General features: G+C 56.2%; 3 protein-coding genes across 3 annotated transcripts; 1 reads left to right on the top strand and 2 right to left on the bottom strand.

The window, feature by feature from the left end:
- Positions 1-8,000: 8,000 nt before the first annotated feature.
- VOLCADRAFT_106420 (uncharacterized protein) lies at positions 8,001-11,008 on the bottom strand (the record flags this gene model as incomplete). The annotated part of the gene is made up of 8 exons (XM_002954438.1): positions 10,596-11,008; positions 10,478-10,511; positions 10,326-10,388; positions 10,123-10,246; positions 9,790-9,928; positions 9,385-9,510; positions 8,380-8,574; positions 8,001-8,160 (listed from the first exon to the last, which is right to left on the bottom strand). The coding sequence occupies exons 1-8, from the start codon at positions 10,934-10,936 to the stop codon at positions 8,001-8,003; spliced, it is 1,182 nt and encodes a 393-aa protein (XP_002954484.1). The 5' UTR covers positions 10,937-11,008.
- A 154-nt stretch (positions 11,009-11,162) lies between these two features.
- On the top strand, positions 11,163-13,469 carry VOLCADRAFT_106419 (uncharacterized protein; the record flags this gene model as incomplete). Its single annotated transcript, XM_002954499.1, has 6 exons — positions 11,163-11,422; positions 11,509-11,697; positions 11,783-11,816; positions 12,086-12,219; positions 12,361-12,540; positions 13,068-13,469. Exons 1-6 carry the CDS (start codon positions 11,306-11,308, stop codon positions 13,467-13,469), a joined length of 1,056 nt encoding a protein of 351 aa, XP_002954545.1. The 5' UTR covers positions 11,163-11,305.
- A 1,760-nt stretch (positions 13,470-15,229) lies between these two features.
- On the bottom strand, positions 15,230-16,737 carry VOLCADRAFT_118746 (uncharacterized protein; the record flags this gene model as incomplete). Its single annotated transcript, XM_002954437.1, has 3 exons — positions 15,230-15,753; positions 15,935-16,044; positions 16,646-16,737. 3 exons carry the CDS (start codon positions 16,735-16,737, stop codon positions 15,230-15,232), a joined length of 726 nt encoding a protein of 241 aa, XP_002954483.1.
- Positions 16,738-19,416: the final 2,679 nt, after the last annotated feature.

Genomic DNA, 19,416 nt, shown 5'->3' with positions numbered 1-19,416 from the left:
CGCCGCTGGAAATTCCCCCGCTCCTTCACCTCCGCCGTCGCTCGAGGTGCCGTCCTCGCCGCCGCCGGCGGCCGCCGTCTCCACTCCGCCGCCGTCGCCGCCGCGGCTATCCCTTCCGCCGACGCCGACGCCGCCGACGCAGTCGGTCTCCGGGCGGCGGCCGCCTTCACGCAATCCCGCCATCGTGAGCGCCCGGGAGGCGTTAAAACGCAGCGTCAGCGGCGGCATTATCCCGTCGCCGTCACCGCCGTCGCCGTTGCAGTTGCCGTACTCAGGCTATCCGCAGATCCCCTCGCCTCTCACAGTCTACAGCTCTGACAATGGCCCGGCAGGGGCACTTTGGACCCCAAGCTCGATTGAGCCGCCGCCGCCGCGGTACGTCAATGCCGTACAGGCAGGGTGCCGGTTTTCGGTGCGTTAGCGGTTACCCGAACTCAACTGCCTCATCTGCCTGTCGCATAGCTGTCTCCCCTTCCCTCCTACGCAACTAAGGGGGGGACAGAAGGGGGTTCGAGAACGGACGATGTGTCCGAGGTGACATTCCCCGCCCCGCCCCGGGGCCCCCCTCCTTGCAGGGAAGTCACCGCTGCTGCGCCGCCGCACACCGCCGCCGCCGCCGCCGCCGCCGTCGCCGTCGCTGGCGATGTTCCAGTTTCCACCCCCACCCCCACCCCCGACAACCGCAATAGTTCCACCTTCGGCAACACCAATATACTCTCGTCTACCGCTACCGGTGGGAATCCCCTTTCCGGAGGAGGGGGTGGGGGGGGGACGTTCTCGCCGTCCTCCAACACCTGCCGCCCCTCCGACCCCCCCCTGGCGGCGCCAAATCAATCAAGCCCCCTCCCGCCGCCGCCGTCGCCGCTGCCGTCGCGACAGCTACTGCCGCAGCCGCTGACGGGCGCGCTCCTGCTGCTGTCGCCGCCCTGGCTAGACGCCACAGCCCCCGCCGCCGCCGCTGGTGCCGTACCCGCTGCCGTACCTATTGCCACGCCGCGTGCTGACGACTTGGTAGACCTGCAGGCTGACCTGCTTGGCAACGTGCTGGGGCAGCTTAGGTAGGGTAGGGGTGTGGGTTACTGGGGGGGCATTGGATTGGGGTTGGTTGCGCTTGGCAATCGCTGCCTGGCTGTCTGTGTCCATCTGTCTGTCCGTCTGTCGGACATTCTGTCTGTCTGTCGCTCCCTGTCGCCCCTTGACTGATCGACACATGCGGGTTTGGGCTGAGCCGTACAACCGTACACAGATGTCCGTATGTATGTCCGTTCGGTCGCACATCAGGCTGAGCAAGGCTCGTAAGAATGTGCTGAAGAGCAGTTTGGAGAGCCGTACGGGTCTTGAACTCAAACTGGAGCTCATTAAATTGGCAGTCGAGCAAACGTTGGAAGCGGTCGGAGACCCGCAGAAGCTGGCGACGGCGGCGGCGGCGCCGCCGCCGCCGCTGCAACAGTCTCAGGCGCCATCGACGCCGCTCCGCCCGCAGCACCGGGAGGACAGCGGCGGGGGAGCCGTCGGCCTGCCGCAGCAAGGGGGTCCTCGACCACTGCCGCCGCCGCCGCTGCAGCCGCCGCCGCCGTCGATGCTACCTAGCACCAAGTCCAACAGCAGCGACGGCGCGAGGGCGGAAGTCTTGCAGTCGGTCGGCAGCGGCGGCAGTCCCCAGTGGACGAGCCGTAGCAGCAGCCTCAACGGCAAAGGCAGCGGCAGCGGACGCGTCAGCGGCGGTGACGGCGATGCCACCGCCGCCGCCGTCAGTACGACGGTGGAGAGTACCGGACGGGTATCCGCAGTCCCGCCAGCTGCGAAGGCTGCTTCGGGGCACTTTTCGGTGCGGGAGGATGACATGCAGGTATGCATGTCTGGTATTCATGTCTGGTATGTATGCAGGTATGTATGCAGGTATGTATGTCTGGTAGGTATATGGAACCTGGAGCTGAAGTCAGGGTGCTGGAGGGGGAGCAAGGAGGCGTCATACACACAGCGCTCCGAAACCGCCCCTACTGCTAGGGAATCTGTACAATGTACAGTTGGTGCTGTGTGTGGGGGGGAGGGGAGGGGAGGGCGGGGCGGGGCGGGGCGGGGCGGGGAGGGAGGCTGAGAAGGTGGAGGCGCACCGGCGCCGGGTTCCTATAGAGAAGCTCGTTGTCGTCGTCATGGGGAGGTTGGGGGGATAATCACAACAACGCGAGATGAAGCGGAGGTGGGGATTAAGGGAATGGGGAGGGGAGGGCGTGTAAGTAATATGGCCCGGTGTTCGGGCGGGAATGGCTGCGCCGAATTCACCTAAATATCTTTATCTCGTACGGGCATGGAGGAAGGGGAGGAGTAGGAGGGGGCGGGTGAAGGGAGGAGGGGCCCCTAATGGAAAGTACGGGGGGTGGTGCGGCTCCTAATTAGGACTCCCAGGACCCGACACAAACGGCTCCACTGAAATGCCCACATGTGAATCATAAGCCCCATAATGCGAGGAAACCACCGCAACCCCTTCAATGTCCTCTGTGTATATAGAGTAGGCTGGGGGAGATCAAACTGGCGGCATAAGCCAGTAGGGCCTCTCCCGCCCCCAACCCCCGCCAACCCCCGCCCCGACAGTTCCATGTGCGCCAACCTCACCGCAACCAGGGGTCCCATCACCTCGACATGGTTTTACGTTGTGTTATTAGCCATGCGCTTGTGTCCATGTCGTACCATGACAAGTCGTACTCCATGCCGTACCCCGTACCATCAGGCCCTGATGTCGGAGCTGACGGAGTTGCGCACGCTTCTGTTCACCACGAGCAGCGCCCTCAGCGCCGCCCAGAGGGGGCTCCATCAGGAGCGGGCATCGCGCAAAGTGGGTGGGGTGGGGTGGGGTGGGGTGGGGTGGAGCACTCGAAGCAATCGTGTTCGATGGCGGTGGTTGACGGTAGAGATGCGTGCTTGAGGTGAAGGGGGTGGAATATGACCTTGTCCCACAACGTTTGTGCGGTTGGCGCTGTGAGGGGCCATCCGGGGCCCAGCGCCGCCGGTAACACAGCGGAGTGTCAGCGGAGGTCAGCGCCGCCTTCTGGCCCCCCCCCTTAAATTCCGCTACTGCTACTGCCGTTGCTCCTCTCCCCCCCGAAAGGCCATGAGTGCCGAGATTCAGGAGCTCCACAGGAAGCTCTCCGCAGCCATCAAGGCGGCGACGACTCCGACTGCACAGCAGCAGCAGCAGCAGCAGCAGCAGCAAGCGCCACCGCCGGCCAAGGCGGCATCCGTCGCGGCGGCGGTGGATAGCGGCGGCTCCCACACGGCTCCTGCGGTGGACCGGCCTCAGGTGCGGCCCTCTGCCCCCGCCCGGTGGACCGCCTGATGAGGGGGGGTGGGGCGGCCCCAGGGGGCGGTTGCACTTGGGGGGAACTCGACAAAACTGCTACATGAGTATAGATACCGCCGGTGCATGTATGACAACAGAATTGCTCCGCACGTTCGCTTCAATGGTGTCGGTGTATGGATATGAGCTGTATGCATGGATGCACGTCAACTCTGTTCACATGTTTGAGATGGCTTATTTCCGGTATTTGACAAATTTTCTCCCCCATCCCCTGCATGTGCACATACATACATACATACATACATACATACATACATACATACATACATACATACATACATACATACATACATACATACATACATACATACATACATACATACATACATACATACATACATGCACGCATGTGCAGCGTTTGCAGGCTGCTGCCGGCGGGACGCTGCTGACGCTCTCCAGGCCGCCCTCCGCGCGCCAGTCGGTGGGGACGCCGGGTGCGGCCCTCACCCCCACCAGTCTGGCACCGGGGCCCTTCGCCGCCCTAGATCCGGCTGCTGGCGGCGGTGCGGGTGCGGGTGTGGTTCGGCCGCAGTCCGGGCGGCGGCAGTTGTCAGTCGGGGAGCTGCTGCCGTCGACGACACCCCGGGGTCCCCCCTTGCTGTCGATCCGGAAGCGGTCGGAGCGGGAGCGGGAGCGGGAGCGGGTGGGTGGCGGTGGCGCCATGGTGGTGGTGGTGGAGGGGGTAGGGTGGGGAGGGGGAGGGGGGTTGGGCCCCGGGTTTGTAAATCGGAAGTAAACCTTTACGGTTTCCCGAAGGAACAGCAAGAGGGGGGATGTGATGAGGGAGGGTTGAGTGCGGGGCCATGAATGAGGTTGCCAGTTGGGCGAGCGGGTGCAGAGTCGGGTGCGCTGTGGTGGTGGTGGGGCCTGAGGAGGCTGCTAGGGTGGAACGCCGTGCGTGGGTGGGTAAGACATGGAAGCGGAAAACAGGGGTGTGTGTGTGTCACTGTCGTCGCTTGGATTCTCCTTGCGCTCTAGAACCAGGAAACAGGGTATTGTCCCATGTCCTCAGGACTGTAACCCCCTCCCGCTTCCCCATTGGATGTTGTCTGTCGTGGGCAGCAGGCGGACCTGCCCATGCAACCCACTGCTGCTGTCCAGGCGTCCGCAGGCGGCGGGGGCGGCGGCGGCGGCGGTGCGACGGCAGCGACTCGGCGGGCCAAGTCATGGCAGGTCGGTTAATAGCCAGTCCGTCTCGCCAGCCAGCCCACGGCCTTTTGCCGGTTGAGCCCTGCTGGCGAGGCACGCCGTACTGTCGTACTAAATATATTCCTAGAGAGATATCCAAGTAGTAGCAAATGATAGGGCGCGTGGAGGAAGGCGCCCCCGGCGGAGAAGAAGGCGCGAGGGCCACGGGGTCCCGCATGTTTGCTCTCCTCTCGGGGCCCCACCCACCCTCGCGTTGTTTAATAGCAACACATACTTAATATGACAAAGGAGCCTGGGTCGCCGCTTTGGCGGATGGACCCGTTGTAGTTATTCTCGCGTTTCTTCAGCAGCGCTTTGGCAGATTATTTTGGCCATATTGCGCCATCCGACATGTTGAGAGTTTTGGCCACTGCCATCACCTTTGTGATCATCGCGTTGCTCTAGCTGTCGTCAGAAATATACCCGTCTTAAGAGAGTCGTAGGGTGAGGAGCAACGACAGGCGCCCGCCGTGTTTGCGGAAGACTGCTGCTGGGTTGTTACTCGCGTATGTGCTACTATATTGTACAAAATAATGAGCTTGTGATTTCGCAGCTGCGCATATGCCCCCTCGGGCGCTATTCGTGCATGCCGCTGGTGCATACCATTTACGTGCTGTTATAAATACGTTGGTCCTGCTCCTGCTCCTGTGTGCCTTCCCCCGCACGCCGCTAGCCCATGTGTGTATTAAATATTGCGTACCTGTGCGCTGCGAATGTTTACCTGCCATACGAATCCGTAGTTATGGGCTATTATATCGTTTCTGGGGGCTGCTATATCGCCCGGCGTGCTACGAAATCTCTTCGGATCTCCGGGACGCATATGTATTATAGCGCTTTTGACGCCGAGTGCACTGCGGCTTAGTCGGGTCGTAGCCTGCGCCCCTGTGTTGGTACCCCGGGGGGTCACGTTGCGTTAGCCACCATCTCTGCTTCTTCAACAGCACGGACCCCACAGTGGTCTAGGGGTGCAGAATATAATGATCTTGTACTGCAAGGTACATGGATATGATTATCGGATCTTGTACTGCAAGGTACTGCGCGACCGTTGGACGCTAGTTTGGGAGAGTGTGAGTGCCGCCACGGAGGCTGGTTCGTGGATTGCCTTCGTGAATTGCCAGGACTGTTGGACATGATGTTTTACCGGCCAATCCATGCATCCATTGGGAGTGTCTACCCATGCTCTCGTTTGACGGAAGGTCTGCGTTCTGAACCCTGCTAGCATGGACTGCGAAGTTCCTTCACATCGTAGGCCTCCTGCAAAGAGGGGCCTCTGCAGAAGTTAACGCTATACCATCACTGGAGCGTGTCTTGTTTTGGACGTTGTTTATTTATAGGACAACCAACGCTTGGACGTTTCACAAGCAATTTGCAAACACGCCAAGCGCTGTTAGCAGCGCCGAGCCTTGGTCAAGGCTCGGCATGGTCGCAGAGCTACAGGGCAGACCTTTTGATGCAGACTGAGAGTTCTTGCTACTTCCAGGAGTTTAGCGATGCAATCATCACCAGTAGAACATGGCGTACTTGATAAGATGTGCATGTGTGTGGCGCCGGGTTTTGTTTCACTTCGTGCGTCCATTCAAAAGGGGTGCTGTATTCCGACTGTTCTCCGGGGCACCTCTGCATAGGAGCATGCATGATGCGATAAGCCTGTCTCGGTCGCCAACGCTGTCCAATGTCGTCAAAATCGACATGTGTTTACAAACTCCCATATGCACTGTTTAGATGCTAAACCTCCCATGTGAAACGGCGTACCATACCCTACTAATCCATTGAGATTGGGCGTTTCGGGATCGTTTTTTGCCAGCGTCCTTATAGAGCACGTCGTAAGTGATGATCAGGAGGTACCTTCGGTATTACGGCCAAATTTGGCGGGCGGAAAAGGTATGAGGTGTATACTAAACGGTTGCAGCATATCGCCACGTACCGCTGCTGAACGTTGTGGCTTTGGATGCTGCCAACAGCTTTTATATTACATGTAACGTTGAGTGGATCTCTTGCCCTTGGTCTGCAACGTTAAAGCCCTAGCATTTGTGTAGCGCCGGTACCTTCAAGACACCGACGAAAAAACGCCCCGTTTCTCCCGAACTTCCCATTAACCCCCGCCACACGCTTCCTCATTCATCGCATCAAAATTGCCATTCATTCATCTGATACTTACCAATGCTTACCCGCCAAGAGGCCCCATCCATTATGCTTGCCCGTTCTGCGAGAGCAACCTGTGCCGGTACAGATAGCCAAAATAAGAGAAAGACCGGACGTGGGTCGCGCCTTACCGTGCCCGCCGCAACCTGTGCCTTACCCACACCACCGCGGACCCAGATGGCCGTGGGCTGCGCATGAGGGGAGCAACGAGTGTGAGCAGCAGCGGTAGGCGGCAGGACCAGGATACCCACCGTGGTGAATCTTACCGCCAAAACAAAATTGCTGGCGCGAAGGAACCGAGGGACTGCGTTCCTTTACCCTTACCGCCTTCCTCCAAACTCCACTTTTCCTCGACGCACCTCAACAGGAAAACTATCACGCGTTATCCATGGACAAGCCAACCTTACCTACCCAATATGCCCCACGGCCTGTGCACTCCATTCCGTAAGCAAATTAAATCAATCCGCCCACAAAAGCTACCCAGCTGTTATTCATCAATCTAGGCGGGTCGACGTATTGAAGCACCGCTGCTGTCCAAATTCTCCAAATAGGATTTGGACAGGCCGGGTAAAGTGGGGAAATCAGCTGCCGGAACGACTTTCCCAAAGTCCCTCACCTGCGAGAGAAGCCGGAACACATACCCTGTGCCTCTCCCCAACCGCCTGACTGATGAGCCGGATTGCATGGCTGTGCAAGGAGCAGGACAGCCGCCACCCGCCACGCAAAAGCAGCACCTCTCATGTTCGATTAAGTTCCGGTCATTAACGTGGTGGTAATGTGGCAATTCCTTACGTGGTCCAGATGACTCGGTGGAGGGCGCTTGCTGTAAGAAGATGAACTTCAGGCTGGCAACGACCCCGGGAGCTTTACCTGGGGAAGCTTTCCACGCAGCCGCACTTCCCGGCGCCCAGCCCTGCGCACTTACAATGCCCAGAGGCCTCCCACAACCAGAGGCCTCCTAACCTACACATCCCATCGAGAACGAGTGCCTTACCGCTGGCCACCCGAATGCTCTGCAACAGTTGACCCCTGCCGTCCATCCCCGCCTTCCCCAAGCCGCAAAGCGCTCTGTGTGTGACCTCACCCGCCTGGAGCCAGAGCATACCGCCTGAGCAGCATTCCGCTTTCAAAGCTGTATCCCAAGCTGACCTATCTAGTGCGATAAGATACCGGAACTCTTGCAGCGGCAAGACGCTGGTCCCAATCCCTGTGCCCCACGAAGAATCCCGTGCGACGCCCCCTCGCCGTATTAAAAGATGAATGATTTGTGCGACACCTCGCGCTTGCACATGTGTGCCCCCGCGCTGCCGACAGCTCAGACCATATCCCGCTCTCGCCGCCGGTCGCGGTCGCGCTCCCGCTCGCGGCGCTCGCGGTCGTCTCTAAGCTCTCCGTCCTCCAGGTCACGCCGAACACGCTTATCGTCTCGTGGGTCTCCGCCGCCGGCCCGAAAGTAGTCGGCCCGGTCGTCCCGCCTGCAAGATCACCGCAAACATGTCGCCATCGACCAAACCATCCACCCTAAGAGCGAATCGAGCGTGCTAAGTGTGTCTCATCGTATTTAGGATCGTAAAAGTGCATTGCACTAGCGCTGCTGCTAGACAATAGACACGTAAATGCTTCGTGGGGCGATCCCAAGTTGGCATAAAACTCCCGCACACTAGCCCCAACCCAGTCGAATCCAGTCCACTTACCGAGGCGAAGGCTCCCGGTCCCGTTTGCGATCGCGATCTCCTCGAACGTCCCGTGGGTCACTGCGCTCCTGGTAATCGCGCGGAGGTTCGCGGAAGCTGCTTCCAGGGGTGGGACGCATGTCCCGTTCCCGGTCGTATTCTCGCCGCGGCTCGGACCGCCGTGGCTCACGCGTCTCGTACTCCCGTCCCCGCGACCTGCTCCCGTTCCCATGTGGGGCAGCAATACCTTTACCTAGCTTGCAGGCACCATCTACACACAATCCACATACTGACGGCACTACCGCAATGCAACACCGCACTTCCCCGGCGGCCACACTAATTCACGCGCAGGAGCGAAAAGGCCTGAGCGCTAAGCAAAGGGCTCAGGCTAGGGCACCCTCCAACTGCGAGGCGGTGGCGCTGCCTCATGACCCCAGCTGTGCAGCTCACATCACAGCATACCGTTCTTGTCGAGGGGCTCCGAAGCGCCCATAGCGGCTCTACCAAGCGTCGGAGAATGGCATGCGTAAGCATGGCTGAAGTACCCACCATGACGGTGATTAGTAACAGAGTTCCGTATCCCCTTTTCCCCTCCCCCACGCCCGACGTGTCCCAAGTTTACGAAATCTCTCCAAGGGGAAATGCATCGCGTCGCGTTAAAGGCCAGTCAGCAAGGGGATAAGGATGAAGCCCTAAGACGTGCTTAAAAAAGTCAAGAAGCTTGAAATACCGAGCCGCTTCCACTGTCATCCCCTGAACATATCTTAAGAGATGTTCCTTGTCCCACAGAAATCGGGCGCTACTCGAAAAAAACGTATCATCCTTAACTGGACCCAACGCCACCATCGCACAACGCCGTAGTGCAGGAACTTAAGTGTTAAGCAATCGGGCTTCCTTGGAGGCCTCTCGAGCGGCAAAGACCAGGAACGTACCCCTGGTGTGAAGTGCTGCGATGCAAACCCGCAGCGCTTCAGATCATCGCCTGACCCCTTCCTCACTTCCCGTGTCGACCACCCTAAACTGTACCTGTCATCAATTGGTGTTGCATTCATTACCGGCGGGGCAACGGGCAACGAGCCTGGCCGCTGCTTTTTGGGCGGCTTTGGCTCTCGTCCGGGTGCTCCCAGGCCGCCTCCCAAGCGACGTGGCTTCCTGCATGGGGTTGGAAGCAAAAGAACCGAAACGCTCAAGAGTGCAACGTATCGCTGTTAGGTACCAGGTCAGTCCGGAGACTGCAATCCAGTGGTCCGCGAGCAGCAAATCGAGTCAGATCTGCCTTCTGCACCAGAAAACGATTGGCACTGCCCTACTCCGCCCTGTCGATTGTCCACCACAACATCCAAAACATTGTCGCTCAATAGGTCCCCAACGCACACCACATGCCAACCACCACATGCCAACCACCACAAGCCAACCAATGTGGCTGCTTACCAGTTCTCCACTGTGCGTCCGCGTTCCACGTCCACCAACACTCGCCGCCCCTCAATCTTTTTGCCATCCGCGGCCTTGTAAGCCTCCTTCATATCTGCCTTATGCTCGAACTCGATAAACGCATAGCCGCGTGGCTTACCTGCCGACGTAACGAAATTTACGATCAAGTTCATGTACGGGGATGCAAGTGTAATTGCCTGTAGCTTGCCGTAACCCCTCTAGGCCAGAGCCTTGCAACCAAAGATGCACTCAGTCCACAAAACCAATGCAGTTCATGATGTCGAAGACGAGACGCTGGCGCGCCGCACGTCATGCAGGCATTGCGTTGCTAACCTTGCTTGTCCGTGACGATGCGGACCCGTTTTATTGGCCCGAATTCCTCAAACTCCCGCCGAAGCTTCTTGTCTGTGACGTCATAGCTTAAGCGCGCCACGATGATAGTCTTATATGGGTCGCCCTGGAAGCGGACGTCCCGGGGAGACAAGCTCAGCAATGTCAAGCATAGGAATTGCCCCTTCAACCACGCCCTGTCTCACCTCAATCTTCGGGTCTTTGTTGGGGTCAAACGTCTTCGACTTCTCGCGTGCCTCACGCTCCGCCTGAGTAGCGTAACCGCAGTCTGGTATTGGTTGGGGAGACAAGACCTCAACCCACACACGTATTCCATGCAGTAAGACAGAACATCTACCTCTTCAAGCTTCCATTTTGTCAACCGAATTTTCCTGCGGGACGAAGGCAAAGGTGTTCATGGGTCTCAAGTTGCTCGTGCGTGAGCTGAGAAGTTGCCAGCCAACATGAAGCCTCACTTTTCAATCTTTGTTTCCGTGTCCACGCGTGCTTGTGCAGCAAGCTCCCGGTTGCGGAATAAGCGAGGAGATGGGGGCCGATCCTCGTTGCGCGGCGGCTGATAGTCGGGGTCGCCCTCGCCTGCAAACTCTTTTACGTACGCTGCAAGGCCTGTATATGGAAGCTTTATCTTGGGCTTCTTCACATCTGTGACTAGTGGCAGCTGAGCTCTGGGGTTAAATAGAGATAGCAGCTGCGGAGGAAGCCCAGTCTTGTGACCTGTCTGAACGCTCTCCTTGAGCGCTTTGACCGCAGCCTGGCGGTTGAAGCCACCCTTCTTAAAGCGGTCGAAACGGTCCATTGCAGGAGTACTCCCTAGCTTTTAGTCAAACACACATAACGCAATGTATACCCCAGATAGCCTTAATCGGTGTAATATGGAGATAGTTTGACAAGATGGAGGTTAGGAAGTCCGCGAAGTCCAATCACGGTCCAAGTGCTCGTCCACCGAGAGTTGCCGTGCAAGATTTTTCTGCAAGCGACTTGCAGGCCAGATTAGAGGTGTTTTTACGCAAGAGGAGTACAGCATAATCACAATATTATCCGGAAGTCCATCAAGCTCCCCTATTTTGAAGTTACAGCAGCAAACCTACTTCTTGGCGCCTATTGCTCTGTCTTCAGAAAGGCCCTTCAAATCTACCACTCTGAACGTGTGAAGCTTACAAGGGACATGTCTATCGTTTTGCAGCGCACTGGGAAATGCAGCCGTTGTCGTTCCACCGCGCATTCGACTGTCCGTGTTTTCGCGAGCTTGCCGCCAGTTATGGTGAACTCTTGCACGGGAAAAGTAAGCATCGTAGGTGACCTGATGGTCTTGGCGGTGCGGGGTTGGCGTGGCCTTGTCTAACTGATGGTTGCACTTCGTTTATGCAGATGGGCCATGCGGCTGCTGAGTCGCTGGTGGCTTACGGTTTTCCTCTCGTGCCTCATACTTTCACGGGCTTGTCTGCCGGTGTCGCGGTTAAGAACATTGGTGTAAGAGGAGTACCGGTGCAGCTCGTCGGCGAGGAGCGACGGCAGGCGGCATTGGATACCATCAAGCGCGATTACCCCAATATGATGGTGAAGCCATATTTGCCGCAATTCTTGTTTCTCGTATCTTTTGGCCTGTGACACATTATTCCGCTTCACTGCCTTACCACAACAGGTTGTGGACTACACGCTGGCCCACTGTGTTGATGGTAAGTGGCTTGACAAATCTTTACGTAAACGGCCTAAGCTTGAACCGTGTAGGACTTGACGTACGCATGGCAGTTGGTGACCAAGGGGCAGTGAGGACACTGGTATCCTCTTCAGCAGCATGAAAAGTTATGAGGTTTCTTCCTCTGTCGTCCATCCTCCGCGAACGCCTTACACTTTATCATTTGCCACCCCGTGTTGCCCGGAGTCCTAAGCTACCATATCACACGGTTTGTGCTTGGTTGCTGTGTTGCTGTGATCTCCATTGCAGACCACGTTCGGTTTTATACTGCTAACGGTCTTCCTTTTGTCATGGGCACGGCGGGTGGTAACCGTGCGGGGATGCGAGAGGTAGCGGAGGCGGCAGGCGTGTACGCAGTCCTTCCTTCGCCTGCTGGCGAGCAGGTACGACGAGAGCATGGATGTGGGGAGCTGGCTCGCAATCTGTGTTATATTAGTTGTTCGTATGTGTGTACTTGACTCCATATCAGAGTGACATCGCTCCAACCTCGCAATTGCCGTTGCCAATATGGCTCTTGCTCTTAGGCAGCCGCTCTCTTCGCACTCCTCGTATCGCTTGGCGCGCCTCTGCCACCGCACTTTGAGGAGTACACGTACGAGGCAGTTGGCCGAAGTGGCGACGCGGACGCCCTTGATCTGCTGAATCCGGCGGCCGCGGCGGACATTGCCCAGTCGCTGCGGCTCATGGGCATCCAGTGCGATGAGGTAGGGTCGTATTCACAGCATTGCCTGGTCATGGAGTGGTTGGAAACGCCTCCGTGTTCTGTACAGATTTGTACAAAGTTTCATAAATTGCACTTGATACCTGTTTTTTTCTGGCGGAAGTTGCGCATGCTCAACAACGTAAAATCCGGGCCTACTAAAGCTGCTCGCCGGCAGTTGGCAGCCGAAGCCCGTGCTCGGTCACGTCTGGAATGCGCCTCGTGTATATGCATGTTATGCCTGCCCATCTTGGGATGGGACCCACTGGTTTTGCACCTCGTGTGCCGTTTTCTTTAGCAAGCACGCCATGTTATTGCTGCCCTGGGAATGCCAGCTGGCCATCTCCATACCCAGCTTCGTGTGCTGGCATGCGAGTGCCTCTGCACATTGTTGATATTACAAATTTGTTTCCTCTCTGCCGCCCCTGTTCGTCCATCATCACCATTCTTCAGTTGTTTACGCCTTTCGACCCCGATGTTCGATAGCCTGCAGCGCTTGTTTTAACGCTCGTTACCCCATCCCTGTCGCAGGCCCAGGTTCATCGCATGCGCGCAATGCGCCAGCAGCGAGTCGGCGGCGGTATGCATCTGGAGCAAGAGCTACGCACCACAAGCACAAATCTGCGCGCTCTGGAGGGCCGCGGCCTATCACGTACCTGCCGGCTGACCGCGCCAGGTGGTCATCATACACTAATGCTGCGGCATTATGGCCTGGACCGTACTGCCTTCGCGGCGGGTGCCGTCGAGGCCGCGCGTTTCTTAGCGGAGCGCGTGGCGGAGGGTGCATCGCAGCGGGCGTATGATATGGTGGACGTTTTGCGCGGCCTGCAAACACGAGACGAGGCCCGGCGCTCTGTGCGTGAGGAGAAAGGGCAGCATTCGAGCAACGTCGTTATGGCAGGGCCCGTTGTCAATGCTGCTTTGGCTGTGTGAAACATGGCTGAACTGAAAGCCGACGCGCACAGCGCGTATCAGTCCGCGCGTTGCTGCACGGCCCGCCGTATGTAGTGTGGCCGCGGCGGCTGTGCATGGCGGCCGGCACTGTGCGCGGCTCCCGCTGCCGCGGGCTACGCGCCTCCTTGCCCGTGCTCGTGTGCATACGGCACGGGCGATGCACGCCTGGCATGTCCGTATTTAATATATTTTTCTTCTTGCATACGGCTGATGTTGGTGCTCCTTTTGACGTAGAGCATCTGAGGACGTGGTCCGAATCCTTTTGACCTGGGCCAAGAAGTTTGGAGTGTAGGTGAGAGGGAACGTAACAACAGTGCGCGTGTTGGGTTTTGGGTTGAAGCATTGACAGTTCCGTGCAGCCTGGCTTTTCCCATGCATGCTCACTATACTGCACTGTGGGGTCGTTCGTAGGAATACGTTAGGGTTTGCTTCTAGGCGCCAGGATGCTTTCTGGCCAGGTAGGTGAGGCCTTCCAAAGTCAGGACTGCTGCCAGTGAAGCAGGTTTCATGCGGTGTCGCTTATACTTGGAAGAGGTTCAAGCTGTGCTTCTCCCGCGTAATGCCTTTGCGAAGGCATGTACTTGTTGTACCTTGTTGTATACCCTTATGAGGAGGAAGAGATTCAGGCTGGTCCTTTCGCGTATGCTACTTCTCCGCCGAGTTTTCTAATGGTCGTGTCGGCAGCGGTGGCGGCGATACGTTTTGCCAAAAACTGTATTGATGAAGGCTTTGTCGGTGAGGTTTCCGTCCTTGACTGTCCCGAGCACTCCGGTGCGTGGTCCGGGCGGTACATTGTAGTTCCTCACCCATGCTGTACAAAATAGATGCCCATGCCCGTCACAAGTCCTACTATGTGATGTGCTTTTTAGATTTCCTTTCAATTGAGCTGAGTTAGCGCCTCCGTGTCGGGGCATGGTGTTTCTCCCGTATGAGGGTATGGAATTGCAACTTATTGTCGTTCATATTAGAGAGCCGATGTACAAGCGCTTCGTGTTGTCGCATGTTTGTTCGTTTGTCAGGTTGGGGAGAATTAAGAGTGCATGTGGTGAGGTATCTTGGCGGTCCCAAATTATGTAGCAGTTGATAAAAGCAGTTACGAAGTTGGGGTACTGATGCACCATTTGCCTGTTTGTAGCTGTATTTCTGGCTTGTTTTCGAGCAATCACTGCTTTGCGTTTTGCGCTTCCCGTGGAGGCGTGTTTTTGAGAAGAAGGAACTGGCCTGCATGGTATGTTGTAGCTCGGTGTTCCGTGGGGAGAATTCAACGGTGAGGTGCATTCTTTGAGCCATCTAATAGCGCTGACTTGTTGAGCGGGGTTTTCCTTTCTGAGCACTTTCTGCATGTCTTCGAGTTGGCTAGCCACTTGACTGTGCGTGGTTCGTGTGTCGCTGAGTATAAGAAGTTTCATGCGTATCAGAATGTCCACATGAAATGCTCAATGGTGCTGTGCCTGTTGTGTGAGCAGGCCCATTTTCCCAATATCCATGTGGCTTGTTTGACAGGGGGCGCGCTGAGATTGTGGACTATGCCGATGGCTGCCTCAGAAGCACATGTCACATAATGCGCAAAGTTTTGGGTTCCTCGGCCACCATCGGCAGACTCATTAGCCACAGGACGGCATGTCTTCTAACAGAAACAGCAAATTATTTTTTTTTCGGCTCATTGGGACGCACATCCCATAAAACAAAACACACCAAATGCTCTAACCCCTCCTCCCACGTGCAGCACGTGCATCATCTCAACACGAGTTTTTATGCAGCTCTTTCCGCATCAGGATGCGCGGTCGCATGCCGCCATGCTTAATCGTGTCCAGCCAGGAGTCCTTCGCCGCCGCTACGTACCCAGCGCTGTCGTACAGCGTCCGTGCGGCCGCATCCACCTCGCGCACATGCAGCCAGACCTCCCGCCGGCCCGCGGTCCATACCAGCTCCTCACATGCCGTAAGCAGCGCCCTTGCCACGCCCCGACGTCGGACCCGTGGGTCTACCGCCATGTTGGAGACATAGGCACCGCCCGAAGGGGGCAAGTTGACGGGCGGCAGGCGGCGCACGGGTTGGGACTCGGCAGAAAAGGAAACGGCGGCGGTGCCAACGAGGCGAGAGTCCTGGCCAGGCGGCAAAGGCGCCTGCTGCGGATCCCTGGGATAGAGCCGGGCCACTAGGAAGTACCCATCGGGTGCTACTGATCTTCCGCTGGTTGTGGACGGGTCTGAGCTGGAGTCAGCGGCGGGTCCGGGATCAGCTAAAAGCATGGAGTCGATGTCTGGGTGATGAGGCGGCGTTGCGATGTTGACGAGCAACAGTAGCGGAGGGAGGCGGAGGGAAGCGAGGAGATTGGTGCCGTTTGAGCTTTTATTTTGCACCGCAGCGGCTTGTTGTGTGAGGGGATAGAATGGGGAAACGTTTTGATAAAAGTGGCAAGGAAGGGCGACGTGCGGACGCACCTTTAAGGACTTCCGCCAAGGGGACGGCTTCCGCTGAAGTTGCAAAGGCGCGTGTCAAGACGATGCTCGCCGCTTGGACATCGCCCCGTTCTATTGGCCGAATACGCAGGCTTCCAAGGGGAGTTTGTTGCTCCCAGCATAACAGCGACAAAGCCGTCGCAGCCGGCCCCGGCTGCCCTATGCTTGACTTCGAGCGTACACAGTTGCATTGAAGAGAAGGGTATCCATAAATAAAATGATCGAACAGTTGCAACTGTCGTCGCCCGATGGGGCTTGCACACGGTCGTGGAATTTGCATGCAAGCCACGGTCCAGCCGTGATTAGTTCTTTTGGATAAGGCACCTGTAAGGTGCTAAGGAAATCTCGTTAAATTACCCAACACCCTGGCTGGTGCTGATAGGAATGTGGCAATATCAATAACCGTTTTCCGAACACCTTTGCCGTACATAAGCTTCATTGTTAGGCCTATCAGAATCCCTTATAGCTCATTTTCGTAGTATTTCCACAACTTGATTTAAACACGTAATCCGTCTGGTGATGATGTTAATGTTTTGTTATGTTACAAGCTCGGTTAGGCTCAGACGAGCCAGGAGGCTCGACCGCGAGTTCTAGTCGAAAATAAGGAAGAAACAAAAGACGAAAAAGAAAAAGGGGTTATGAACCCCATATGAGAGAGAAAACAGTAACTTGGGTAAGCGACCTCAGGCTTACGACTCGGCTATCAGCGTGCGTCGCCTCATCCAGATGTTGTGTACAATCTGCGCAAGTGCGCGCTGATCATCTATCTCCACGACAGACCTCATATTAGGCACGTGCTTGATATCATCCTGGCATACACCTATAGGTTGAGGAGCCCTTCCCGTAGGTCGTTGTAGGCGGGACACTCTTGCAACACATGAAACTCATCTTTTACTGCATTATTGTTGCCATAGACCCCACACAGCGCTCTTGGCGCGATCGACCGCCGGGTCGGCTAACCTCTAACCACGCCCCCTAAGCGAAACCGCAGCAGTGACAAGTGTGACTTCGCAGGGATGTAGCACGTCGTGTGTTTTGGCGTTCCCATCCAATAGGTATGCCGGCACGTCTTAACCCTTGGTTTACTGTTGCCCGACACAAGCTCCTGGGGTGTGTGTTGATATAAGACGTGGGTTATGCCAGCCATCATCAAATCGCTCCGTGAATGTTTCCAGGACTGATCATCAACATCGCCCTGGTTCGACGAAATGAAATTGACCTCTTCATCCAGGTCCGGGTGCAGCGCCGGGCAGTGCCCTAATGTAGTAGCTGGCCGCTGAAAAGGCCTCTCGAGATGCTGGTGGTTGCGCTTAGCGCGTATTTGTAGAGCCGTACTGTGTAACAGCTACTACACCTAAGCACCTGAGACCCCTTAGGATCATTTCACCCCAGTTAGTGGCAGCACAATCAGAACGCGCTGCATGACGTTTCTCCTCACGCAAAACATTGTGAGAAACACAATCCCCTTCGCAACTGGATAACCCTGTTGCAAAACGTTAACAACTAAGTGAGGCCCAGTGAAAGTGGAGGGGCCATTTACCAAGCCTCCTAAACAACACATGATATTCCGGTATCCTCCCTAACCCAGAGAGCTGCTTCAGAAACGTGCGTTGCAGCTCGACCATGCGATTCTCCCTAGAGACCTTTCGAAGTGGCAGGGCCGCCCATGCATGCCTTCGCGCATCAGGTGGTCGTTCAACGACCTGGGGAATAAAATGCGGTCCCCACACCTGGACCTCATACGACAGAATGGATATAATTTGCATATCAAAACAATTGAACACTATCTTATGCAGAAGCAGTTCCTTCCTGCGCAAGTTTGGCTATCAGAGCATGCGTGGCTCGCTGCCCCGCACTAAATAACACATCGGTGCAGGATTCGAACGAGGCATCCGGCCCGTAATGAAGCCCTAAATACCCAGCCCTGCAAACCCACGGCATCCCTTCAGACTGCACAGTGTTTCCCACTGCTCGCTGCATACCGACCTTCACAAGGCTCCAGTTAACGCACGCAGAGTTCGATTGGGTGAAGTAGTCAACCTCACACTCACGGATATGAACGGTCATTTCAAATGCTGTGCACCACTCCGTGAGGGCCTTAAGAAGGCACATTAGGCGCCGGCAACTGTGACTAAGCAGATTCAGGTCATCTGGGTACAGCTTCAGGTGAACACGCACCCCACCAACAATGGGCCACCCAACGGCATACAAAGCTATTGGCACTATACGATCTTTGCAGCTTCTATCTATGGTATCTGTGGTAACCCTGTTCAGCTTCTGCATCTCTTAAGGATATTATGGTATTGGTGCTGATAAAACAGAAAATGTCCTGGTAGCGGTTAAACCGTGGTATCAAGTTGGGCGTGATGGCATTACGTATGTGACTTACAGGAAGAGGGACACTTTTATCACTAGGTTTCTCACAGGCCACTTTCAGGAGCTTTTGTGGCTCCAATATAAACTGGATCCCAGTATATACGTATGTAAAGATTATGCAATATTGTTAATAAATATACCTTTTGTATTGTTAACGTATACTGTTCCACGCCAGCTGTCGACAAGGATCCTGCAAGGATGGCCTTTGTCGACGATGTCTCTGTACCACAACCCGGAGCTGGCAGCTTCGCTCTGGACAATTCTTGCGACATGTGTGATTATCCTTTCGGCTGGGGTGACTTGAAATCAGGTAGGTTGGCATGCCCCACTGCCACGTAGCAACATCATCCGCACCTTGTCATCCTCAAAGCTTGATTTTATATCAACTTCCTGAAAGCTTCTTTGTAACGCCGCTAAGGCGGCCCTTGGCTCACCGGGCCAACGGTATCGTACCAACGGTACATCCAAGAACTATTCATAATCTTCCAATACCAAACGGTATTTATCAATACCACCTTTTATCGTTGGATAATTTCCTTTTTCGCAACTGCTTGCCAACTGCAAGCTTTGTTACAATTTTGGTATCTTAGACCAACCGGTCAAACGACCTCGGAGTCAAGCACTCCATCGCTTCCGCAAACACATTCCAACTTAAGAAACATTTTCTATCTGACTTACATGGCGAGCCCAGGGAATACCATGCGCACCCAGTCGGCGAAGGCCGACCATGAGCGCTATCAGCTGCGCCAGGTGAGCCCCTCTAGGGCAAAGGAACTGGTACAAAAGGTCCAGGAAATGTATGAGAAGTACGTAAGGCGTGCCCAGCGTAAGGGCATAACACCGCCGTCGCGCATGTTTGACAAAGTCAGACAATTCTGCGACGAGCAAGGCTATCGCTCCGCACTAGGCTTCCTAATGGAAGCTAATGAGGAACTCTCCTATGTGCAGAAAAGCCGCGAACTGCGGGAGCGTTTTAGCCACTGCGGCGCATGACGCCGACAACAACGCCAATGGAGCGCACGACCCAACAGGTCCCGGACCCTCGCGCCCACGTACTGCGCAGCCAACTGCTGCCGCCGCGGAGCCGG

Source organism: Volvox carteri, assembly GCF_000143455.1.
Source record: "Volvox carteri f. nagariensis unplaced genomic scaffold VOLCAscaffold_43, whole genome shotgun sequence".
NCBI classification, from domain to species: Eukaryota; Viridiplantae; Chlorophyta; class Chlorophyceae; order Chlamydomonadales; family Volvocaceae; genus Volvox; species Volvox carteri.
Note: the sequence above shows the minus strand (reverse complement) of the source record. Positions and strands in the feature narration are given on the sequence as shown.